The sequence below is a fragment of the Fundulus heteroclitus genome, unplaced genomic scaffold, assembly GCF_011125445.2.
Source record: "Fundulus heteroclitus isolate FHET01 unplaced genomic scaffold, MU-UCD_Fhet_4.1 scaffold_172, whole genome shotgun sequence".
Taxonomy (NCBI): Eukaryota; Metazoa; Chordata; class Actinopteri; order Cyprinodontiformes; family Fundulidae; genus Fundulus; species Fundulus heteroclitus.
In genome coordinates this window covers 73,108-100,252 of record NW_023396584.1, presented here as the reverse complement: position 1 = coordinate 100,252, position 27,145 = coordinate 73,108, and the positions used below count along the sequence as shown (strand labels likewise).

Genomic DNA, 27,145 nt, shown 5'->3' with positions numbered 1-27,145 from the left:
CAGAAGTATTGATGAAGAACATCCTGAATCAGGTTTAAAACTCAAGGAGCAGCTTAAATGTGAACTTGGTGATTCAGAGCTCAGTTTCCTGTTAATGAAGAGCAGAGAGGAATCCAATAATTGCTCCACAGAAGTAAACTCACCTGTCCTGTGAGAGGGGGTGGAGCCTCAGGGAAGTCAGGTGTGATAAGATCAGATCAGGAAAAACAGGTCCAGTTTCTTCAGACTCCAGTCAGTGTAGATCAGAGCAAAGCAAGTGAAGAATCTGGATCAAGGTGAGTGTTAACTGGTTCTGATTTTCTCTCAGTGGCTTTTCTCTCTGTGGTGTAGACAGGAAAAAACTCTCATTGCTTAATCACCAAAACAGAGATTGGTAATTTTATCAAAGTCAGATTTTTTTTTTCTTATGAGAAGGAGAACAGCAGGGGGACATTCTCCACAAAAAGTCTGATCTGATCTAACCCCTCCATTCTTTTGTGAATACACAAAAGTATTCAGTCCCTTTATATACTGGTGGCTTTTTTATGCTAGATGTTTCACTAGTTTTTCACCCTCTAGTTTCTGCTGGAAATTTCACAGGTCCAAGCAAGAGAAAAACAAGAAAAGCAGAAATGACCTACTCTGCAGCTGCACAGGGACTCAATGTTTTTTCAGGTCATACAGATATTAAATCAGAAGTTTCTCTTAAAACTTACTTACAACAATCCACCCCTTCAATCACATATAAAACTTGTTTCATATGTGATCTAAAAATAAATAGGGGGGAGGTATGTCAAATAAACTGGGCTACTCTAAACTAAATATTCAAATATAATACCTTTTCCAACAATCAGAATTACATAGTCATCCAAAGTGGAGGCAAAAACCCCGGCAGGCAGCTCTGTCTCTTCGTGTATGTAAAACATCCATCTTAACTTAAGGCAGGGAAACTCCTCCACATCTGGCGGGCATCATGCAGGACATAATGATTGATACAGTTAAAGAATAATAAAACTAATAAAGAATAATACAAATAACAATAATAGATCTAGTAAAACAAAAGAATTTAAAACAACGATGGTGGCTTGTGTTAAATAAAGTCAGATAAAGCAACATAATTGTGAAATCATTTTCTGTTTCTGAGAGTATTTTCTCTTCCCTCATGATCGTCCTTGAGAGAACAGCACAGAAAAGCAAGCAATAAAATTCAACACATTATTAGAGCTGTCAGAGGTTATGGGATCTTTTTTGACATGGTTGTGGGAATCCTCTTTAGACAATGTTACAGTAATTATTAAATTAAACTCCACTGCCACAGTGGTATTTCTTGGAACCTGTATGATTATGTATTTTGACCCTGCTGAGTGTGTCCCTCTTCTGAAACAGCTCTTTAAGACCTGAGCATAAATCATTTCAAAAAGGAAAACACGGCATAATAAATCGAGAATATATAAATATGACATAAAATAAAATCTGACTAAAAATGTCCCCAGCAGAATATCTGCAAAGCTTGGCCTCTGATATTTTGATCCCCAGCTGTTTGCAAAATGGTCTTATCTCTATGGTTTTAGAGGAACCCAAAACATTGGCCTATTTTTTAGAAGCCCATAATTTTGGAGGCTTGAGCAGACTTTTATATTTTAGGGAATTTGCAGGAAATATTCTCCAAAATTGCAAAAAACTTTTTCATTTTCAAAAACACTTTGTGTTATTTTATCATTAATGATTTATCAATTATATGGCTAACACATCACTCTGTTTTATTCGACCATAGAAGTATAATTTAGAATAAAATATTTAAGCTTTCCATCAGTTACATTTTATTTCAGATTTTCATTTTTATGTAGTTAAGTAATGTGACTAATTGTTTGTCAATTTATTTATTAGACTGCCTTAGCTCATTGCTTAAATTACCTACATGCAGGAGCAAGAGCTATATGTTTCTTTTTTCTATTTGTGAGCAAAATGTCTTCTCACACGGTATCAGCCAAAACATTGATCATTCTTGCATAAATAATTACTACAAATGCTTATTTCATGGGATGTTTCAATCTTAATGGCTGTAGAACACTTTTTTAAATGTAGGCAAATAGTTTCTGTTGTAAATTGTATATTTAAACCTCTGTAGTTTTATATCACTAAGGGAATCACACATTAATCATAGCCGTGTATAAGGTACAATGGTTCCTTTCAGTTATCAAGTCCAAGACTTGATAACTAAAAGGAACCATTGCATAACTTGCAATGGTTTGCATCACTTGTCTAAAAGTTTATATTCTTATAAACACAACACTTTCCTGAAGCCAAAAAGAATCTATTACTGCAAAATATGATGACACTTGAATGTTTACTTTATTAATTAATTTAATCCAAGAATTTGGCAATTGTGTGTTCCTCAAGCTCACAAAATTTCCTCTTTAACTGTTACTTCTGTCAAGCGATTTGTCAAACATATCCCTGTAGCCAAATACATCATATCATTTATAATTTCTTAGAATTGATATTATTGTTAAAGCTACAGTAGTTATTTCTTTTACTTATGTGTTCGGAAAAAAATAAGAATGGTGATGAAACCTGTAAAATGTTTCCAACTGTCCAATGTTGTCAATACTTAGATATTGGTTGTCAAAACCCAAATCTGTCTTGTTTTAAATGAATGCCTGTGAACGTCTGTCCTCTTTGCAGTCTTCATAAACAATCTATGCGTGTGGTCATCTGACAATTGTTGAAACTCATCTCTATCCAGACGATACATCATCTATTTAGTTGCATCTTCCATTAACGAAGCACTGATTGAACTCCAGGTTTCCTTTAAACAACTCTAAATTTCACTTCTGCAACTGGAGCTGGTCTTAAATGCTAGCAAAAGTAAGCATATGACATTCAGCAGAACTTCCTCTCATACTGGTCTGATGATGATGGTCATCTAACATTATCCGGTGCAAACATTGAAAAAAATCTGGTGTTATAAATGTCTGGGTATTTGAATTGATGATAAACGGTCCTTTACAACACTCACTGACCATCTGCAGAAGAAGCTGAAAGTTTTAATAGGCTTTCACTACAGAAATAATTCAAGCTTGATCCTGAGTAAGACTTGTACTGTCCACCTTCCTCCGGGTCCTGAACTATGGAGATATTGTGTACTTGAACACAGCTTTTTCAGCTCTCCACTGCTTGGACACATTGTATCACTGTGCACTACTCTTCATCACCAGCTCATTATAAAGCAGCCATCAATGTGAGCTGTACTCTCTGCTCTCATGTCCTTCACTACACCTGAGGAGACAGAAGCACCAGCTAACGTTCATTTGTACGGCTGTTTAGGGCAAACTGCTCTGCTACCAAAGTCGTCTCCTGTCTCCTGCTGACAGCTGTTACAACTCACGCTTTTCTCTTCGACTTTTCCTCACTGTCCTGAGGTTCTTCACAGATCTAGGCAAATATTTTAAATATTTTCTTTCCTCTGTAATGTTTTCCCTTTGTTTCTAATGTTTTTTTTTTACTCTGTAATGTTTTTTGTTCATGTACAGCACTTTGAATCTGTGGATATTTAGAGAATTTGAAAGTGCTTTTCTATTTTTAGTTAAATAATTCAAATCAATGTAAAACTTCTTTTAGAGATCTGGTTGGTAAAAGAAAGGAGGATGATGTGATGCTATTCATTGTTCTCATTAAGTTAGACTGAGAAAGAGCTCAGTTTCCTGTAAATGCAAAGATGAGCAGAAAGGGCTCCAAACATTGTTCATCACAGAAAGATTCACCTGTCCTGTGTGAAAGGGCAGAGCCTCAGGTGAGTCAGGTGTGACAAGATCAGGAGAAGCAGGTCTAGTCAGTGTAGATCTGATCAAAGCAAGATGAAGAATCTGAACCAGGGTGAACTTTAACTTGTTCTGATTTTCTACTCAGGGGGTTTCTCTGCAGAACCAGTAGCAGAAAGTCTAGTTCTGCTTCCCCTTTAAGTCTTCCGATCATAACAGGAAATTATGTTTTTATTTTCTCACAGTTGGACTCAAACTGACAGGGAAGTAGGAAGTTAAAACCTTTGTTCTCTTAGTGGAAATCTTGGACCAACCCGTTTGTCCTGATTCTTTAGTTGTGAGCTCACAGTCAGTGTTGTTTCAGCTTAAAGTGACAGAAGCCACAAGATGGAGGAACGTGAGCCGGACCAGGAGGAAGGAGCAGAGCTGTTGGAATAATAGTCCATAATGATCGAATGATAAAGAAATCATGGTTCTGATCCAAAGCTCCATATATGAGGAATAAAGATAGAAGCTCAGAAAAAAACAGTTTTTCTCCTTGTTCTAATTAGATGGTTGTTTCTCCTGCCTGCTGTGACCCAATGTTTGTCTTTTGGACCTGAAACTGTGAGACTGACTAAACTTCATCAGAATATTTCAATAACAGATTCAGGCTCTCAGATGCTAGAACTGAAGGTTCTAAATGGACCTACTGGAGGTTTCTATGCTTAAGTTAAAGTCCAGCTGGTTATGGACAGATTGTGTGAGTGGGCCACTGTGTTCTAAACCTTCAGAGGAAATGTTCACTCCTTCATTCACTCTGCATGTTTCTACAGACCTGGAACATGATTCAGTTTAGACCTGAAAAGGTTTCACACTCAGTTTTAGCTTCATTTTCTAAATAGAACCAGAACTTCTCCAGATGGTTCTGAGGAGATCACCCAGCAGACATCATGAGGTGCATGAAGTAGTGAAGGAGAGGACAATCCAGACCCAGATGGTACCTGCTGAATTCAGGTTCCTCTGGTTCCTCTGGTCCTCTACACACATGATGGGAATCAGCTTTCTGCTTTACAGACACTGACTGGACCTGAACCACTGGGGACTGACTGGTTCTGGTTTCTCTCTCAGATTGACTGAAGTCCAGAAGATGGAGGATTGTGATCTAAAGCAGAACAGAGCAGAACCTTCAGGATCCAACTGTCCGTCTATGAGGAGCGACTGCTCCAAAGAATACCCTCCAGACTTCATTAAAGAAACGGGACCCTCAGACTCAGAGTAAGAGACCAAAGAATAGATTCTTAGTGAATATTAACTGAAGGAACTCCTGCCATGATGTGTAACGTGTCTATATGCAGGGGTACAATGGTCTTGGTCATGTGGGCAAAGGTCTACAGTTATAAATTATTGGATGTTTATGTGCATCGACATATCTCTCTGTATAATGATTTATTTTTTTAAATAAAGAATTAATATCGTCATAAACTAAAAAGTAAAAGATTAATTATGAACATGAATTATTTATTTTAAGGACATTGGGAAGGACAATAAATTTTATTACATTTGTTATATTTATCCAGACCAGGACCTGGACTGCTGGCAGCCAATCAGAGCAGCCTTGCTCCAGGTGAGACTGAACATCTCCGATCAGAACTTCCTTCTATCATCTCTGTTGGACTAATTTCTCGTCTTTAGTTGGGATTTGGAAATTCTAGCGTTTAAACTCTTTCTGTGATCGATTATTTCCCCTGAATCTCTGGATATCCTGCTGCTGTAAATTTAACGTCTGTGTTCAACCCAACAACCTATTGGGTTTGCTTTCAAGTGGTTCTGTTTTCAGCCCTTTGTGCTAAATCCATTAAAACTGAACATCTACTTAAAGCTGCTGCTCATTTTGATGGAAACAAAAAGGTGGAGAAAACAACCTGCTGCACTGCTGCTTTACAGAAAGAGGGAAGGAAAGTCTGAGAGACAGAAACCTTTATTTCCTCTGACAATATATCCCAGATTACAGGAGATATATTTGTAGAAACATGGAATATTTCTATCTGCTGTTTACTTCTAAAGGACCACATCAGTCCCATGTCATCTCTAATCTGCAATTATTCTTTAAAAACATTCAATCCACTCTCCGAGTGAGAAAAGCATCTGAAATGTGAACACTACCTGACCCAAGGAGCTGTTTCTCTGGCAGATTAGAGCATTTCCTCCAGATTTCCTTCATTAAGGCTGAAAATGCTGCCAGGAAACATTTTCTGTCTCTCTGCCTCTTCTGTAGCTGCTGTGTTTGTGGGAGAAGGTCAGATAGAACCAGAGAAATGAGGACAATGGTGACCTGATGCTAAAGAGTTGATGTTGCTGAAAGCTGCTGCATGTTTCTGTCAGCATTTCTTCATCTGATCTGCTTTGTGAATCAGATCCTGACAGTGAACAGATACTGGCCACAAAGCAGAGGCAGAACTCTGCTGTCTGACCATCTAACAAGGTTCTGCTTTTAAGGATGGATCCCATTGGTTAGCATCACATCATGTGAACTAAGAGACCTTCTAATGATAACACCTCCTGATGTTCCAGATGTTTCTGCTCCAACTTCATAACTAAATCAGGTTTTTCCTTCAGTTGTCTCTTCTTCTCTGTTCCAGCAGATGTTGGTCTGCAGGAGGTTCTAGAGGAACATAAGATCAGTCTGAGGAGGAGATGTGAACGTGTGACTGAAGGAAGTGATGAACCAGGAAGTAGAACCCTCCTCAACAGTATCTACACTGATCTCTACATCACAGAGGGACAGAGTGAAGAGGTTAATACCCAACATGAGGTGAAGCAGCTGGAGAGAGCTTCCAGGATCCAGAACCTCCATGACTCTCCAATCAGGTGCCACGACATCTTTAGAGCCTCACCTGACCAACATGGAGCCATCAGAGTGGTTCTGACCAACGGCGTCGCTGGTGTTGGAAAAACCTTCTCAGTGCAGAAGTTCACTCTGGACTGGGCCGAGGGCTTGGAGAACCAAGATGTCCGTGTGGTGGTTCTGCTGTCGTTCAGGGAGCTGAACCTGATCAGAGGTGAGCAGCACAGTCTTCTCACGCTGCTCCATGTTTTCCATCCAACCCTCCAGAAGCTCCCAGCAGAGCAGCTGGCTCGCCACAAACTTCTCTTCATCTTTGACGGCCTGGATGAAAGCAGACTTTCTCTGGACTTCAACCACAGTCGGCTTGTTTCTGATGTCACACAGAAGTCATCAGTCAAGGTACTGCTGACAAACCTCATCAAGGGGAACCTGCTTCCCTCGGCTCTCGTCTGGATCACCTCCAGACCGGCAGCGGCCAATCAGATCCCTCCTTCATGTGTTGCCAGGGTAACAGAGGTACGAGGCTTCAGCGACGCCAAGAAGGAGGAGTACTTCAGGAGGAGGTTCAGTGATGAAGAGCTGTCCAGCAGAATCATCTCCCACATCAAGACCTCCAGGAGCCTCCACATCATGTGTGGAATCCCAGTCTTCTGCTGGATCACTGCTACGGTTCTGGAGAACATGTTGACCACAGAGCAGAGAGGAGAGCTGCCCAAGACCATGACTGACATGTATTCTCACTTCCTGCTGGTCCAGACCAGGAGGAAGAAGAACAAGTACCATGGAGGACATGTGAGGAGTCCACAGGAGCTGATGGAGGCTGACAGGGAAGTTCTCCTAAAGCTGGGGAGGCTGGCGTTAGAACATGTGGAGAAAGGAAACATTGTGTTCTACCAAGAAGACCTGCAGCAGTGTGGTCTGGATGTCACAGAGGCCTCGGTGTACTCAGGAGTTTGTACAGAGATCTTCAAGAGAGAGAGCCTGATCTTCCAGAAAGCAGTCTATTGCTTTGTTCATCTGAGCATTCAGGAGTTTCTGGCTGCAGTCTACATGTTCCACTGCTTCACCAGCAGGAACACAGAGGTGGTGGAGAACTTCCTGGGACAAAAATACAGAGAAACATCTCTGGATGACTTTCTGAAGAGAATCATGGATAAATCCCTCTCTGGTAGAAATGGCCACCTGGACCTGTTTGCTCGCTTCCTTCATGGCCTCTCTGTGGAGTCCAACCAGAGACTCTTAGGAGGCCTGCTGGGTCAGACAGAGAACAGTCCAGGAACCATCCAGAGAGTCACCAACAACTTGAAGGAGATGAACACTGATAAAATCTCTCCTGACAGAAGCATCAACATCTTCCACTGTCTGATGGAGATGAAGGACCTCTCAGTTTATCAGGAGATCCAACAGTTCCTGAAATCAGAGAACAGATCAGAGAAGCTCTCAGAGATCCAGTGCTCAGCTCTGGCCTACATGCTGCAGATGTCAGAGGAGGTTCTGGATGAGTTGGACCTAGAGAAGTACAACACATCAGCAGCAGGACGACTGAGACTGATTCCAGCTGTGAGGAACTGCAGAAAGGCTCGGTGAGTCCAGATGTCTTCACTGACTGATGCTGATTCAGCATTATTGCCGTCCGGTTTATTCTTCATTATTCAAGTCGGTTCTGGACGTTTTTGGACCTTTAACTTCTTCCTTCATTCTTTGGACTATTTCAACCCTCAGATTTCTAAATCTTCAGCTCATTCAGGTCAGCTCTGCCGCAGCTTTTGGTATTTAGAGGTTTTTATCTTTTTGAAAGATTCGATCATCCAGAGACACATTTTAAAATTTAAACAGCTCTTCACTCATTGGGCTGTTACCCCATAATTCACCTTTTTACAAAATCACTCTTTAGGTCAGGGCTATTGAACTGATGGTCTGTGGGCTTCTTCCAGAATGTAGGTTATGGTAATCTGGCCCATAAATGACTTCTTTGTAAAAACTAAATAAATCAGAGAAGATCAGAAACATTGTGTGAAAAACAGCCCAGATGAGCGGCATGGTTGAACAGCCTTGGTTTGTATGCTGTTCAGTTACTAACGTCTAAGTCAGGGATTCCCAAAGTGGGGTGCGCGAGGCGAAAACTGTAATGGCATCTGACCGTTGTATTTTTCACCCACACACAATAAAGACGTGTAAATAAGCATTTCCTTTGTAAAGCCTAAACAACTGTAAACTTAATCAATAAATAAAAATGTATTTTAATGATCCGTATTAGACTTTATTGCTAAATCTTGTTGCACACTTACTGTTTCTTTAAATCAGATTGCTTTGGGGATTTACCGGAAGAAATGTGTAACTTCCGGAGAGAGGAGTCGTAATTCGGGGACTGGCGGAGTGAAAGCTGTCCCGTCCTGTTCGTCCTAAAATAAAGTGTTAGCAGCAAAACCTCGGTCTTATGCTTGGGTGTCATAATGGAACGATACATTATTAACACGAAAATGTATTTATTTAGAAGAAATCTTTTTCTACGCTTCATTTTAAGATGAAAAATCTGCATTGTGCTGTATATGCACACATGGCTTGTGATCTCTGCTTCAATCATTCTCACAAATATGTTCAATAGGCTGAAATCAGGGGAACAGGTGAGACATCTAAGGTGAAAGTTAAAGAGGAGAGGAAGAGAGTGAGAGAGAAATTGGAGGCAACAGAGGAGAGAATTGCAACGGATCCAGGAGATGAAAACGAGCCAGAATCAGAAAATGTCTCTTTCTCTCTCCTTACTTTACGTTGTTTACGTCAGCAGAGGAAAAATTTAATTCGGGCCGAACGTTTTATTTACGAGATTAAATTAAGTGACTCGGTCTCTATGGATCGCGCAGCGCCTACAAACAGCGCTGCTGCTCATGGTGCCATGACTTTGAACCGGTGACAAGCTCTGACGCGCATGACACGCACACCGCTGTTGTTACCGCTAGTCCTGGGGGGGATTAGTGGTGATAGACGCGATTTCTTGACTATGCTCACGCACAGATCTGTAATAGTTCTCATTGCGATTTAGACAGGCGCAGACTGCACCGTGCAGTTCATTTTAAAGAGGCAATTTAGCACATATTCAGACAGAAATGGGCTGGGGGAGCCGAGGTGTGTTGCCGTGGGCATGTTTACCTGCTGAAGGTAACCGCTGTGAAACAATCAGAAAATTTCTCTGATTAATAACATCTTTATGGAGCGCTAGAGTTATTGTTACTCTGTGCTGCTTCACCAGTTCTCTCTCGCTACTACTTTGTGTTTGTATTTTGCGGAGTAAATTGTGCGTCAGACTCAGATTTAGAAGCTTTGTTACGACGTTTGAGTTGTAACTGCAACCGTTTATATATATACTCACCGGCCACTTTATTAGGTACACCTGTCCAACTGCTCGTGCACGTAGACCACGAGCAGTTGGACCATGTCTACATGCCTGAATGCATGTAGACATGGTCAAGAGAATCTCCTGCAGTTCAAACAGAGCATCAGTATGGGGAAGAAAGGTGATTTGAGTGACTTTGAACGTGTCATGATTGTTGGTGCCAGAAGGGCTGGTCTGAGTATTTCAGAAACTGCTAATCTACTGGGATTTTCACGCACAACCATCTCTAGGGTTTACAGAGAATGGTCCGAAAAAGAAAAAACATCCAGTGAGCGGCAGTTCTGTGGGCGGAAATGCCTTGTTGATACCAGAGGTCAGAGGAGAATGGCCAGACTGGTTCGAGCTGATAGAAGGGCAACAGTGACTCAAATAACCACCCGTTACAACCAAAGTGGGCAGAAGAGCATCTCTGAACGCACAGTACGTCAAACTTTGAGGCAGATGGGCTACAGCAGCAGAAGACCACATCGGGTGCCACTCCTTTCAGCTAAGAACAGGAAACTGAGGCTACAATTTGCACAAGCTCATCGAAATTGGACAATAGAAGATTGGAAAAACGTTGCCTGGTCTGATGAGTCTCGATTTCTGCTGCGACAGTTGGATGGTAGGGTCAGAATTTGGCGTCTACAACATGAAAGCATGGATCCATCCTGCCTTGTATCAACGGTTCAGGCTGGTGGTGGTGGTGTCATGGTGTGGGGAATATTTTCTTGGCACTCTTTGGGCCCCTTGGTACCAATTGAGCATTGTACACAATGTACAATGTACCCAACCCATGATGGCTACTTTCAGCAGGATAATGCGCCATGTCATAAAGCTGGAATCATCTCAGACTGGTTTCTTGAACATGACAATGAGTTCGCTGTACTCAAATGGCCTCCACAGTCACCAGATCTCAATCCAATAGAGCATCTTTGGGATGTGGTGGAACGGGGGATTCGCATCATGGATGTGCAGCCGACAAATCTGCGGCAACTGTGTGATGCCATCATGTCAATATGGACCAAACTCCCTGAGGAATGCTTCCAGCACCTTGTTGAATCTATGCCACGAAGAATTGAGGCAGTTCTGAAGGCAAAAGGGGGTCCAACCCGTTACTAGCATGGGGTACCTAATAAAGTGGCCAGTTAGTGTATGTATATATATATATATATATATATATATATATAATGTTTTTCTTGGGGGGGTTACTCCAAGGGTTGAAGATGTCAATGACAGTCGTAGCAACTGTGAGACAAACATATATATATTATTTTTTTCTTGGGGGTGCGTCAACCCGGCTGGAACACGGAAGGAGGTGCGCGGCTAAAAAAGTTCTTCTCCTTTCCCTCCATTTGCAGGTGTGAGTCGCTTTAATGCTCAGAGTGGCTCAGAGCTGATATGTCTGGCTTTAAAACACAAGAGGCCTTTGCTCCACAATTTTCTCATCCCGCACTACTGACTAGATAAAGCTACTATTCAGTTACTTTTTGTGATCTAAACTGTCAAAGCATTTCCACGACTTTCCTGTAGTGAAACTTTAAAAATTCCGAGTTCAAGTGTCAAATATGAAATGCATAATAATTATTAAATAATGAATGTAGTATAAATCTGAAAACATTGTCCACTAATCTACCATTTTAGTGTGTGGTGGCACAAATGAGTCATGAGTGAAGACATCTATCAATTGCAATATAATTATGTACATATGATTATTATAATACTTAATGTTTATCATAGAACAATAATATAAACCCAATGTTTTTTAACTTGATCCTTATTGCACATTAACAAGACTCTGCTGTCCACCTACACCTTAATGACAAAGGACACTCTTTTGAGGACCAAAATGTCCACATTTTGGACAAAGAAGACAGATGGTTTGAAAGGGGTGTGAAGGAAGCCATCTACGTTAAGAGAGAAAAACCAACCTTAAACAGAGGAGGAGGCCTTAGGTTCCAACTCTCTAAAATTTACAATCCAGCTATAGGATTAATTCCGGCCAATCATCACCTCAATTCTCACCCTCATATGGGTGATCAAAACATCGTTCCTTTAAGCCAGGCCAATAACAACCCTAACAACTCCTCGTTACAGAGGAGTGGACCAGTTTCAGTTCAATCTGCTTGCTTAATGACTTTAACGACTGCCCATTACTAAGGGGTGGACCTGTTTCTGTTGAATTTGCATGTTATCTAAGCCATTACAAGGCCTTTGTTAGCAGTAGTATAAAGCTTGGCACTCCACATTACTCCAGACTTTTTGAATTGAGAAAGCTTCATGGAGAGGAAGCGAAATGTCTTCAACTACGGAAAACAAGTCCAGTTGCTTTGTTTTTTACTTCTTTTTTTGGAATGACCATGACCTGGATGACTGAGAATCTTCACCAGCTTATACCATTGAAGAAGTAAAGTGCTAATGTAGCCCAGGCTTCATAAGCTGTTAGAAGTAAAAGCCTGTTGTTTAGTTTGTATGAATGTGTGAGAGAAATAGTTGGCATTTATGGGGTTAACTCCGCCATACAGCGCAGAGAGAGAGAGAGGTGCGTCGCAGTGCTGCGGCTGCGCACAGCGCTCTGAGAGATAGTTGGAAGGAGGCACTGATCTCTATTATACACTGGATTGCTAATAGCCGCTGTTAGAACGAGTCGCTTTGAAGCCACCAGCCGCCATATTGGTACTCCCTATTTTCCCCCAGTAACTAGGGAATATGTGTGCTACAGCATCGAATAACTAGAATCATTCAACTTCTGAAGAAGTTGAAGAAGGCGCCCGCCTGGTGGTGCACGTAACCGTCAAAGGCAAAGCTTCCGAGTTCATTGGTCGTAGGCTTTTATCACTTGGGGATTTTAAATCAAATCTTCTGAGTGTGAAAAGGATTTGTCTTCGTCAAAACCAGCCGACAGGAGAAGGTCTGCATCCAAGCAGCATGGAAAGTTGGTGTTATTAAAACATGATTAAATACTTCAATGTAGCATGAAAAAATGAAATATGTGAATAAAAATGTTAAAGGCATTACAAACTACTAAAGGAAGTGTGGCGGTACCAGTGTTTTACAAATGGGCAACTTGAATTAATAAAAAACAATTTAACAATTATACGGTTGTAATTAATTCTCCTCCAAGTAACCTTTAAGGCACACAGGCCCGCTACAGATGAGGCTTGAGACAATCTCACCCAATTCAATAATTTTATTTATTGCACAATTGTTTTGGGTTCAGTTTGATAAAACATACTACATTAAAACCAATCACAGTAAAATGACAGTTTGGCTCACTCTAGGTGGCAGTCCAAATCAGGGTAGTGGCGTACAAAAGAAACGCAGCAAACAAAAATAAAAGAAAATCATGCACCAAACCAAAAAGCACCACCACCCGAAAAGTCCACCGCCAACACCACGAGCTGGCTGTTCCTGGCAAATATACAAATAGACACTCAAATGACATGCATTAAATGATACAGTTCAGTCCACAACAACTCAAGCAGCAGTTATAATTAAGAATCCGTCTTGGGGCACACGGCCACACCACAGCTCGCGCCACCCAGAGAAGCACCAGAAGAATCAGTAGAGCTGGTCGCAAACCAGCCCAAATCAGCCACAGTGGACGAGGGCCAGGAGCCAGCTTTACGGCAACCAGGTTGACAGGTAGTCAGCAGATGATGGATACCCAAGGTAGCAGGCGAGCGGCAGCTCGGTGTAACAGTCTGGCAAACAGCCAGCCAAGGACAAACAGCGGCGTCTATCAAAAGTAGATGTCAAAAATAGAATCTGAACGTGTACAGAAAATAAGCTTTTCACTTACCCCTGAGCTCTGTGTAGTGCCTCAAGCAGGGAGGGGAATCAAACAGTGTACTGGCCACCTGGATACACAGGTAAAGCTGAGCTAAAGCTAAGTTAAGCAAACATTAAGAGTGTGGGAAGCTTCTTACCACAGGAAGAATTGGTCTGAGATAAATGTCAGTCTTTCATGCGTGCATTTGTATGCAGCTGGCATGCAGCACCAGCAAACGCCGAGGTCTGAACCAGAAGACAGACATGTCTGCCAGGTGAGGGAGGGCCCTTTATATACAGACAGCACCACAACCAATTGGATTCAGGCACCTGTATGGTGCGCTCAGGGCCAGCAGGGCATACTGCCACAGAAGTATAAACTCTGTGAAGCAGAAGTTGCTGAGAACTTCCTAGAGCTACTTCCGGTTAGCAACATGCTAAGCGTTAGCCGCTAACATGGTTGTGTCCAGTATCACCGGGTGATTGTACTCTGTTAGTTTGGTCCAAATCCTGTACTGGGAAGTTCCTCAAAAAGGGTGCCAATACTTAATGTCACCAAAGCTCACCAAAGGCCATGTGTCAGATCGGCCTCCTTTAGCAACTAAGCCTCAGCAAATCTGGGCCCAGAACTCAACATTTGACAGAAATGGTGTGTAGTGCCATTTCCCACAGGTGAGTGGTGCTGTATTGGCCGGGGGTAGTTCTGCACGTAACCGTCAAAGGCAAAGCTTCCGAGTTCCTTGGTTGTAGGCTTTTATCACTTGGGGATTTTAAATCAAATCTTCTGAGTGTGAAAAGGATTTGTCTTCGTCAAAACCAGCCGACAGGAGAAGGTCTGCATCCAAGCAGCATGGAAAGTTGGTGTTATTAAAACATGATTAAATACTTCAATGTAGCATGAAAAAATGAAATATGTGAATAAAAATGTTAAAGGCATTACAAACTCTGTGAAGCAAGAGTTGGTGAGACCTTCCTAGAGCTACTTCCGGTTAGCAACATGCTAAGCGTTAGCCGCTAACATGGTTGTGTCCAGTATCACCGGGTGATTGTACTCTGTTAGTTTGGTCCAAATCCTGTACTGGGAAGTTCCTCAAAAAGGGTGCCAATACTTAATGTCACCAAAGCTCACCAAAGGCCATGTGTCAGATCGGCCTCCTTTAGCAACTAAGCCTCACCAAATCTAGGCCCAGAACTCAACATTTGACAAAAATGGTGTGTAGTGCCATTTCCCACAGGTGAGTGGTGCTGTATTGCCCGGGGGGTAGTTCTTGCTGTTGCAATTTTTCATCATTCATTCATTTATATCAGTTGTTCAATTTATTTATTTGTTACTTGTAAAAAAAAATAAAAAAAATATTGGGTACCCCAAGCGGGTTGCGAACCTGCGACCTTTGGTGCACCAGCCCAACACCTAAACCACTGTACCAGAAAAAAGTGTCATGCTGAGCTCTGCATTTTTGAGAGGTCAACTAATTTTGTCACCACGGTAACTTTAAATGGCGTCAAGTACAAATAGCACACTTCGCGGCGTCGAGACGCACGTTTTGATATATAGTTTGTTGGGGTACAGCCTACGGGTCGGGCTGTATTAAAAATAAAGAAACCCTTATTAGGTGCATAGTATAAGGCCTCCGCCATGCATTTTCAATGCATAGGCGGGCGCCTAACGAGGATTTTCTCATGTTCAGGGAGGCTTAAGACATTTAAAATGTCAAACGCCATATACTTTTATGTTATGTTCTAAAACTATCAAGTACTGAGAAAGTTGTGCTGAAATATTTTGCATTTTATTCATTTAAATAGATATATATAACATTTATAAATATATAAATAACAATATACAAAAATATATATATATATATGTATATATATATACACATATATATATATATATATATACACATCCTAGTAGTTGACAGTGTTAGTACATCCACTGACTGTAGAATTACCTATGAAACGTTTTTTTTTTTTTTTTTTTTGTTTTTTTTGAAACGTTTTCACACAGCCATAAAACTGCTTGTTGTTGCAACCAAATCCTATGGGATTCTGAGAGTAGGGAATAGCAAGATGGCGGCCAGTGACTTCAGCTTTTCAGCAAAATCAGCACTCCAGCGTATTATATAGCTCAGTGGAAGGGGGACACACCGTCCGGTTGCATGAGGGGCTCTCTGCTTCGGATAAAAAAGTTGATACACAAACTTAGACAAATGGTTGAAAAAAACATCGTGAGAAAATTCCAGAATCCACATTTGATGCTGCTTACTCGGCGGTGAGTTTAATGTGCACTTTGAGCGATGTAACATCGAATAAAGGTGTGCTAGCGTCAGCGCTAATTAGCCACTAACTGCTAATTTGATACCACATGCGTTAGCCGTTAGTGTAGCAGCCAGGGTGAACTAGCATTGAACTCAGCTAACAGAGCTGACGAATTAGCTAATTGCTAACATGTTGGGGTGATTCAGATAAATTGCTAGCCTATTGTGTGTGAATATCGTGTATTGTATGGAAGGAAAGGGTAATTTGAGTATTTTATTTCATTTACACTGTTTAAGTAAGACTGAAATGAGAATTAACTATTTTTGTTAATTCATTTAAATTGATATATAGGTCATAATTGTGTCATTTATTTTAATTAAGGAATTATGGCCTGTAGTACTGTAATTTACTGAATGAATGAATGAATGTGGCCTGTCCTACAGGTCAGGTTTTTTTCTGAGTATACGACTTGGTGACTCTCGATGCTGAGAGAGAGGCATCAGCGACACCAGTAGTCCACAATAAAGAGAATACCAGCATTGCATAGCCATCGGGCTGATTCCAAGCATCTGTTGGAGTGACGGGATCCATAGAAATAGATGGCGAGCCAGAACACAAGAATAAAGAACAACTGAACGAACCTCCCAAACGTGCGGTGTGGTAGGACCAGTGAAACGCATTAAAGGGCCCCAACGATACTAAACGAAGAATAAACTGAGCTCATAATTATTTTTTCTTCCTAATTTTATTTATATTCTTTATTTTATATTGCTCGCACTTTGTTATTTCTTCATAATGTTGTGATATTGTTCATATTGTTCATGTCCATGGTTAATAATACATTTTTGAACTTAAGTTGTGTGTGAGTGTGGTCAATGTTGATGTTCCGTCCTGGGCTCCATGAGCGTTACCTTACAATTCTGATAAATTAGTCCAAAACTGTGAACCTGAAACCCAAAATTGCATATAATTCTTAATAGAGACAATCAGGGGTTACACTAAACTAAGTCACTAAGTCTTACCCGTGGTAAACGGCTGCAGCGGAGAGTATGCTCTAAAGAAAAGCTGCTTTATTGATGGAGTTATATTGTAAGTAACATAACGCTGGTATCTGTTATATTAAGTCATGACTTTCTTTACTAAATGAAAACTGGAGCCTCATGTTTTCTTTTTGATACATTACCAGTAATTTTACCCAGTTTGGTCACTTCCAGTAAAAGTAAGAGGCGTCACTTGTATGTATAGTTAGAGATGATTTGTAAGTGAGATAAAGCCAAAACAACCATAGTGTATTATCACTAGACTCACATATGTCTAGAGATAATCTGGTTATAATTTACATAGAGGAGACGGCCAAATACTAACATGGACATCCAGATATATTTAGTCAGTTCTGTTGTTTTACTGTAGATGATCTTTCTTCATCTTTGTGGTTAAATGAAGCTTTTAACCAAAGCAGAGACACAGCAGCTCTGCAGTAGAAACAAGACCTGAAGAGACTGAAGACATTCTCTGTGTGGGTCAAACAGGACATTGATGTGAAGAGCAGATGTTCATCTGATGATGACATCACTGTTTAGTCATCATCTTTTAGTCTGTTTATCAGTGTTTATTAGTCTGATTTAACTAGAACTGATCTTATTGTTTCTCTCATCACAGACTAGTGGGCTGTAGTCTCTCACTGACTGAATGTAAAGTTGTGGCCTCAGCTCTGAAGTCCAACCCCTCCCTGACTGACCTGGAAATAGATCAGATCAGTGATGGAGGGAGAACCTTTGGAGACTCTGAGATGAAGCGTCTCTGTGAGATCCTGGAGACTCCAGTCTGTAAAGTAAAGAAACTGAGGTTGGTTTATCTTCACTGCTACTTTAATACTTATTTTAATTAAGAATTTTTTTTGTAATATTTTCTTTAAAGACAAACTGCTGTCCAAATGTTATTCCTTGTAAACTATTTGTTTTCTTCTTTGATCATTTCAGAGTATTGAGCAGTTCACACTTCTGGACTGAAGAACAAAAATAAGGAAAATAAGTCAAATTATGTGAATTACTGATGGAGATATTTCAGTTAGATTCAGGAAAGATTCAGATTACAAGATAAGATAATTTAGCTTTATTTTTTATTTCGTAGTCACATCTTTACAGCAAATATTAATTTTTATTCCTAGAGGAGTAGTGCCAGGACCACATAGAGACACATTAATAAGTTAATTAAATATAATACAATGAATCAGAGAAGCTAACTGCTGAGAGATGCTCCTGAGCTCTGAAGGCAGGAGTTATGGCCAGAACCTCTGGTGAACAGAGCAAAGGTGTCATGAGATGCTTGATTAACCCTTAATACAGAGCTACGTTGAAGGCTAAGCTATGGAGCACACATGTGATCCCAGACTGGTTCTGATCCAGTTGCTGGGCCCTGATGAAACTCCTGATTGTCCAGACATGTGTTTTGGGTTAAAGATGCTCTGAATATTTTCTTTGTTGGTTATCAGATGAAGTGTAAAAGGCTTTCTGTTCAGTTCAATAAGGCTGACTAAGACATGAATACCTACAGTGAAAGACAGTGGTTTAAAATCTAATAAAAACAGTCCATAAGGGTAATCCACCAAAGGAGAAAATAGGCTGAAAACTGCTTAGAAGCACCAGAAAACTGAATTAATGTAATGTCACTGGTTATAATAGGGATGAGCAGCAGATGGAAGCATGATGTGCTCCAAAATTCTGGTAGATGGCTGCGTTGAGTGTGGACTTCAGGAGACCCAGTGGACCAGAACCAGCAGATGACATGGCACCCTAAATAATCAGACTGTAGAAACTTCACCCTGGACTTCAAACAGCGTAGATTCTGGACCTCTCCACTCTTCCTCAAGACTCTGGGACCTTGACTTCCAAATGAAATGCAAACTTTACTTTCATCTGCAAACAGGACTTTGAACCACTGAGCAAAGTCCGGTTCTGTTTCTGATTAACCCCGGTAGGATCTAGCCCATGTGTAGGATCGGTCTGTGTGTAGCGACTCTTGATGCTCTGACTCCAGCCTCGGTCCAGTCCTGGTGAAGATCCCCAGATTCTTGAATGGATTTTGCTCAACAATTATCTCCTGAGTTTTCTTCAGAACCATTACGACTGTGTCCTGGACCTCTGTCCAGTCACCTGCTGAGCCAGTATGAAGGAGAACATCTGAGCCCAGCAGCAGAACATGGGACCAATGTTCAGTGATCAGGGACTGAAGGTGCAGAACTTTAAACAGACGCCAAGTTTCCTTAGAGAACAGCCTCCATGCAGGCTGCTGCTTTAGCTTGAAGATGAATCCAGAACAATGTGAGCTGAAACTCTGATAAAGGATCCATGTTTAGAACATTATGGGACTGAGAAGCGCTGTTCTACCAGAACCCTGAGTCAGACTAGAAGACAGCAGCATTTTAAACAGACACCAGAGCGATCAGACTTAAATATCCAGCAGCAGCAAGTGATCATGGATGGATTTATGTTTAAGTAGAGTTTATTGTTGGCTGGTAATCTCCAACCTCTAGTGCCCCCCCTCCAACCCTAAGCCCAGAACATCTTCATCACCAGCCGCCACTGCTGAGAAACACACCTTGATCTGGACCTTGACACGTCATGATAACATGTTCTGGTTCTGCTGGCTTTAACTCTTTAAATCAGTTCTACTGGATCAGAGATCAGACATCAGTTCATCATGTTTCTGGGACTTCTACATTCAGGGACATTCATTTTCTACATTTTATCATTTATTTGTTCATGTTTCAGTTTTAACCTGCATCCTGTTGGCTTCAGCTTACATCTTGGCTTCAGCTCACATCTTTTATTCTTTATTCAGGTTGTATAGCTGCAGGTTGTCAAAGATCAGCTATGATTATCTGGCATCGGCGCTGAAGTCCAGCCCGTCCCATCTGACAGAACTGGACCTGAGTGACAGCGACCTGAAAGATGCTGGAGTGAAGGAGCTCTGTGGTTTCCTCCAGACTCCCCTGTGCAAACTACAGAAACTGAGGTCAGACTCCATGTTTTAGTTCTGGTATTTGTGATGTGAAAGTTGTGATGACACTAAACTGCAGGTCTGCAGGATTTATTCAATAATCAGCAGATAACATGAAACAATGAGCTAAATCTCAGTTTAGAGTTGCAGCTTTTATCTAGAACTCATTTATTTGAATGTTTTTAATCTCTTCATCAAGTCAGTTTTTCTACATTTTGTACAGATGATTTTAAATTAATGGAATTGACATTTCTGTGGATTATTGGATAAAATTCAGCTGAAAAACAAAGTTCAGATCTTCTATTGTAATAAATATTTCCTGAGTTTGTTCCTGGACTTGGAGCCAGTTTTTAATGTTGTCTCTCTGTGTAACTGAGTCTGAGCCCTGATCTCAGGTCAGAAGCGGACAGCATTGGGACCCCCAGTGTGTATAAATGCCCTCATGTAAAGCGGCTCTGAAGGGATTCAAGCCAGTTTAGAAAAGTGAATTTCAGCTTCTGGAATCTGTCTGACAGGAATAAATCTATAATCCCTGATTGATGCTTAAGCAGTTTTAGAAGCTCTGCAAGGATTTTACTGACTAAAACACTCAGACACAACATGTCACAGTAGCAGCTTCTGCTTCTGGGAGCTTCAGCTCCTAAAGTCAGTTTACATGAAATATTCTCCATGACATCATGTTTTTATGGCTGTGGAATAATTAACATAGTTCATTTATCTGCATTAATCTCCATTTGTTCATATTTGCTCCACAATTGCTGCTGACTTGTTTGTTTTCTGTGAAACTTGAATAACTTGGCTACAGATGCTGAGTTTGTATTGATGGAGCTGCTGGTGGAGCTGACAGAGGTGAAGAGCTGAAGTCAGCAGGGTGTCATTTAGAAAGCTTGCTGACACTAAATGGACCTGAAATGTGTGTACGCCACTTTCCACTCTAGTGGAAAATTAATTTGAGGGAAAAATGTGTGGTCCTCATGCCAGCTCTGACCCAGGCGTACGCTCATTTTGGAGACGGGGAAACTGGAGACGCAGATGGTGAAGTGGTGAATTACAGCCAACCTGTATGAGGATTCCTCTCAGACGTTCAGTTTCACTCCATATCAGACTTTAATCATAGATCATCTTGATCAGAAGCATTAAAACCTCAGTATTATTCATTCTGCTGCTGGTGACTCTTAAATACAATGATCAGCTGACACATTTTATACACATTAACATTCACGAGGTGCTGTACATCAAGCGTTTCTGGTTGAATCTGGGCGTGTAGAGGGCAGAACCTGAGCCAGAACCTGGTACCAAATGTATCGCTACAGCTGTGATCTAGAAAGGAAAATGGTTGCTGCTGTGCCTGAGCATGGTTTGATTAATCTGAATAGTTTTGCCATACTCCATTTTCTTTTTGTTGGCGTTCACTTTTAGTACGGATTCCACACAAAATTTATAAATGAGAGCCAGGACTGTTAAAACTGCTAAACAAGTTTTAACCATTGAAAGTTCTGATATTGTTGGTTGTTGAAGAGATTAAGTCAGCAGGTCTTTATTGAAGCAGCAGCTTGTTGTCATTAATATTAATAAGAGTTCTTTAACGATACAAACTATGTTTCTGAATGTGTGCAGGCCTCCTAAGTCCACATCAAACTTTTTTAATGATTTTAGTAACCTCCTGTCTGTGATATGTGTTGATTATGACTGTTTAATTATTGTGGGAGACTTCAACTTACACGTTGACAACCCTGAAGACAGAAGTGCAAAAGAACTGTGTGACACACTTAGAAACTTTGGTTTAAGTCAACACGTTAAACAGCCAACACACAAACAGGGACATATTTTAGACTTTAACATCACTACAGGTCTAAAGATTTCACAGGTCAATGTAACTGATGTTGCCCTATCTGATCACTTTTCTGTTACCTTTGAAAGCATCATTTCCAGTGACTCATTTAGCCAAAGGGACATCGTAAGAAAACGCACCTTTAAGGACAATGCCGCGGAAACTTTTATTCAAGCTTACTCTGATACTTCAACCTTGGGCTGCAACTCAGTAGATGAGCTAGTAGATAACTTTCAGTCTAAAGTCTCAGACATCATTAACTGCATTGCTCCAGTCAAAGTAAAGTTTTTTTCCGGGAAGAAAAAATCTCCTTGGAGAAATGCTCCAGCAGTTAGAGGTGAAAAAAGGGAATGTCGGAAAGCTGAACGCAGGTGGAGAAAGAACAGACTCCAGGTTCACTACGACATCTATAAAGAGAGACTTTACAGATATAACTTACAACTGAAAAATGCAAGAGAATATTTCTTCTCTGAGATCATCAAGAAAAACATTAATAATGCTCGTGTCTTATTTTCCACAGTTGACAGGCTAACAAATCCTCCTGTGTCCGTGACTTCCGAACTCCACTCCACCGTCTGATTTGACCCAGATAATAAACACGTCCCTTCTGTCAGGTGTTTTCCCCCAGTCCCTAAAAACAGCAATTATCAAACCACGGCTGAAAAAGAACAATTTAGACAAACTTCTACTCCAGAACTACAGGCCCATCTCAAACCTCCCCTTTATCAGTAAGATTATTGAAAAAGCTGTATTTCAACAATTAAACACCTTCTTAACAACGACCAGCCGCTTTGATGTATTCCTGTCAGGTTTCCGTGCTCACCACAGTACAGAGACCGCCCTTATCAAGGTGTTTAATGACATCCATATAAATACAGACTGTGGAAGAACCACCGTGCTGGTACTATTGGACCTCAGTGCAGCATTTGATACTGTCGATCACTCCATTCTGTTAGAGCGCCTGGAGAACTGGGTCGGCCTCTTTGCTACAGCTCTCCACTGGTTTAAATCCTACTTAAAGGACAGGGACTTTTTTGTATCAGTAGGTAACTTTACATCCCAGACGACAAAAATCACATGTGGGGTTCCCCAAGGGTCCATCCTGGGTCCCCTCCTCTTCAATATCTACATGCTCCCTCTAGCCCAGATAATAAAAAATAACAACATCAGCTACCATAACTATGCAGACGACACACAGCTTTACATCACCATGTCACCAGGTGACTATAAACCAGTTCAAGCACTGAGTAAATGCCTAGAAGAAATCAATGCATGGATGTGTTTCTTCAGTTGAAGAAAAACAAAACAGAAGAAATAATTTTTGGACCAATAGAGGAGAGATCAAAAGTTAGCACACAGCTTCAGTCACTTCAACTAAAAACCACTAATCAGGCCCGAAACCTGGGTGTAGTGATGGACTCAGACCTGAGGTGGGCTTTTTATCACCTGAGGAACATTTCCAGGATTAAAGGACTGATGTCTCAGCAGGATCTGGAAAAACTAATCCATGCGTTTATTTTTAGTAGAATTAATTACTGCAACGGTGTTTTCACAGGTCTGCCTAAAAAGTGGATCAGACAGCTGCAGCTGATCCAGAATGCTGCTGCCCGCGTTCTCACTAAGACTAAGAAAGTAGAGCACATAACCCCAGTTCTAAAGTCCTTACACTGGCTCCCTATATCTCAGAGAATAGACTTTAAAATACTTCTGTTAGTCTATAAATCTCTAAATGGCTTAGCACCTAAATACATCACAGACTTGTTATCAGCGTATAAACCCTCCAGACCTCTCAGGTCTTCTGGCTCCAGCCTTCTCTGCATACCTAGAACCAGAACTAAACAAGGAGAAGCAGCATTCAGTTCCTATGCTCCACTTATCTGGAACAAACTTCCAGAAACCTGTAAAAGTGCAGAAAGCCTGAGTTCCTTTAAACCGAGATTAAAAACACATTTGTTTAGAATTGCCTTTGAATGTTCAAGTTAAAATGTTTTACTGTTTTCAAATGTTCTTTTTTGTTTCTATACTATCCCTACTTGCTTTTATTCTGTTTTATTTTCCTATATTTTAATCATGTAAAGCACTTTGCATTGTCTCTGTACTGAATTGTGCTATATAAATAAATTTGCCTTGCCTTGCTTGCCTTGCCCTTAACTGTTTCTGTTGAACTTTTAGAACCTGCATCCTGGTGGCTTCAGCTCACACCTTTTATTCTTTATTCAGATTGGAGTACGGCAGATTGTCAAAGATCAGCTGTGATTATCTGGTATCGGCTCTGAAGTCCAACCCGTCCCATCTGACAGAACTGGACCTGAGAGACAACAACCTGAAGAAGTCAGATGTTCAGCAGCTGCGGGGTCTTGTAAAGAGTCCAGACTACAAACTGAAATATGTGTAAGTAGATGGTTGGAGTGAGTCCAGCTGCTGTCAGCAGAACTGTTCTGAACCCAGTTGGTACCAAAGCAAAGATCCAGTGTTTCCAGTAAAGCTGCAGCTTCTCAGTGGGAGGAGAATGGTGACAGGCTTCCTGATTGGACACAAAGACAACAATGAGCCAATCAGAGGAGCCAGCAGCTTGTTGTGTTCCTGTCTTTTTGTCCATGTGAAAATGACTGTTGTTGTTGTGTTCATGTCTCCAGGAAATCCAGCTGGATTCCAGCTGACAGCCTTCCACCATGTCTAGAGACAGTGGTCCTCATTCATCAAGCTGTGGAGCATCAGATCTGATCTTAGACTCTTTGTTCTCTCATTTCAACAGCAAACAGCTGATCAGTTTCATCTTAGTCACAGCTCTGAGATCAGTCTGACTGCAGCCTGGAAATCACTGATTTCACAGCCCATCATTACATTTAGTCACCATTTGGTCTTTCTACAGAGCAGAAGCTCTGCTGAAGTCCACTCAGCACATCTGGGCATGTGTCCTTCTCTCACTAGTTTCATCCAGATGTGTTCAGGGACAGCCTCCATGTTTCTTAGTCAGCTGATGTTTCACAAACAGATGAGATGTTCATGTTCAGCTTCCAGAGGCCAGAAACACTCACTGATCTCCTCTGTTGCTCCTTCTTCTCTCTGCAGGAAGTGGAGGACGGACAATGAGTGGTAGCCACCATCTTAGTAGAGGAGAGAAGCTGAGCTGTCCTGATGATCCAGAGGTTGAAGATGCAGCAGTTTGAGTTTAAAGAGACTCTGACTGGATCCTGATGATGAACTCTGACCTTAGAGATGTTGATCCTGTTTATCTGATCGTGTCTGTCATTTAGTGTCTGATATTGTTTGTAGTAGTTTAGTTTAATCGATCTTCAACACAAAATATTATAGTCAACCACCGGTCAAGTCAGAATTCAATTGTATCAATTTAATTTGAATTCAAATCAAAAGTTATAAAGATCATAAAGATGTGGAGTGAAGCCATTCAGTGCCAACACTTTAATCCTTAGTTTGTGGTAACCATTAAAGCTCTTTACAATTTCAATCTAAAAGATACTTACAGATATTTTTATTATTAATATATGCTTGTGTATATGCAATAAATACATACACACTTTTCATTCACTCTTTCCTTTTCTTCCCCCTCCCACTTATTTTACCATGGTTTTTTGAAAGCCATTAATCAAGTTTTCTGTAATTCTCTTTAAAGTTAAATTAGCACATTTAAAAATATGATATTTTTTTTCACAACACTTAAGCTGATCATCGAGGTATTTCTGATGTAATTTACATCTTTTTAAACTTGTCCTCAGCTTTGTGGCAAATACCAGTACCTCTGAGACTGTAACTGGATTTTCAAGTCGGAACAACTCTTGGAAACAGCACGGAAACGTAAATTTGTTCTCTGTGCATTCAGAGTGCTGAACTCAGGTCAAAAGATCATATAATTTTAAAATATTTAATTTAATAGAGTAGATTTGTTGGGGCAAAATATTCTAAATGGTTGACCCATATTTCCACAAAATGTAGGTATGGAAGATTGAAAGACTTAGAGTGCATTTTGATTTATCAAGTTTTTTTAATTTACATAATACATCCAATGTTGCCCTTTCTGTATCAAAGACATTACTCATTGGTTGTTTCGAAAATAACTACAATTATAATAATTTCCTTTTCAGAAACAATATTTATCAAAAAGAGCTAAGGTTATTTTTGAGCAGTCTATTATCCAATACATTTTTATTCTTTGGTTGTACAATTAGATTAGCTTGGGTAGGCCAAGCACTGACAAAGGTGCATCATTTATTGCCTCAGTTCCAGCAATAATTTTGTTATCAATAAATTAATTTGGATATGCATTCTGTTTTGTCCCATTTCTAATAATACCATTTTATACTTTTAAGGCACCTTGGATGTTGTGCTTGTTCTGCTCCAGCAGTTTATATTAATAGGAGCATTTATTAAATATTATTTGAGTTAAGTTTTTTTATAAATATTGTAACTTCTTGTTTGTTCTGCTGTTTTAAATATAATCTGTATAGATGTTTCTTTATGTTTCTTACCTCTTAGAAATCCATGGTTTGTTGGTCTAGTTACATCTGATATATTTGCATATATTATGTTTTTATGCTTATCATATAGTGTTATATAGAGTTACATAAACCTCGCCCCACGTTTGGGCATCCATGTCAGGCTTAAGCGCAGCAATAGCTTCAGGTTTTCTATTTCTATCTATTTTGGGTGTTTTATTGTGCAATTGATTAAAACTACTGAAAATAGGAAGATAGTGCCTAATGTTAGTAATCGGTAATCCTGTGGTAATTCCCTAATTGATTGGCTCAGTATGAGCCAGCATGAAGCCATGGACAATGCAGACGACTCTCCCTGTGGCTCTACGCTTCTCCAGGAGTGAATGCTGCTTGGAGAGACTTTGATGTAATCAACTGGTTCCCTTATATAGGAAATTTTTGACCAATCTGTATAATATGATTGATTTTGACTTTGTAAAGTGCCTTGAAATGACATGTTTCATGAATTGCAGCTATATAAATAAAATTGAATTGAATCTATTAAGGTAGATGAGTTGGCTGTAAATCGAGTAGGTTTAACAAGTTTGTCTGTTTGAACCAGTGAAGATGAAACCAAAAACTAAGATGCATTTAGTGGCTAGGTGTAGATTTGATCTGAAATTGATGAATGTGTAAAGTTCATCTTTCTCTGTGATTCATTTCCAGCCTGTAATAAACAAATCAGAAATAAAGTTATAATTCTGAAGTTTTCTTTCTGCATGTTTGTTTCACTGTGATGCAGTTTCTGGATTTTTTTGTGATATTTTAATGTTTTCTACAAATGTTTGGGCAGCTCTGAACTTTTTATCTGTTGCTGCAAACAACTGACTAAATGATGGTTTCTTCAATCAGAGGATA

The 27,145-nt window shown here is 40.4% G+C and overlaps 1 protein-coding gene across 1 annotated transcript; it reads left to right on the top strand.

Annotated features, from left to right (window-relative positions):
* Nucleotides 1-6,363: 6,363 nt before the first annotated feature.
* On the top strand, nucleotides 6,364-26,546 carry LOC118558870 (NACHT, LRR and PYD domains-containing protein 12-like; the record flags this gene model as incomplete). The annotated part of the gene is made up of 5 exons (XM_036129459.1): nucleotides 6,364-8,150; nucleotides 17,624-17,809; nucleotides 19,805-19,978; nucleotides 24,015-24,185; nucleotides 24,867-26,546. Coding segments are annotated over 5 exons (2,346 nt in total), but the record flags the coding sequence as incomplete, so codon positions are not given.
* Nucleotides 26,547-27,145: the final 599 nt, after the last annotated feature.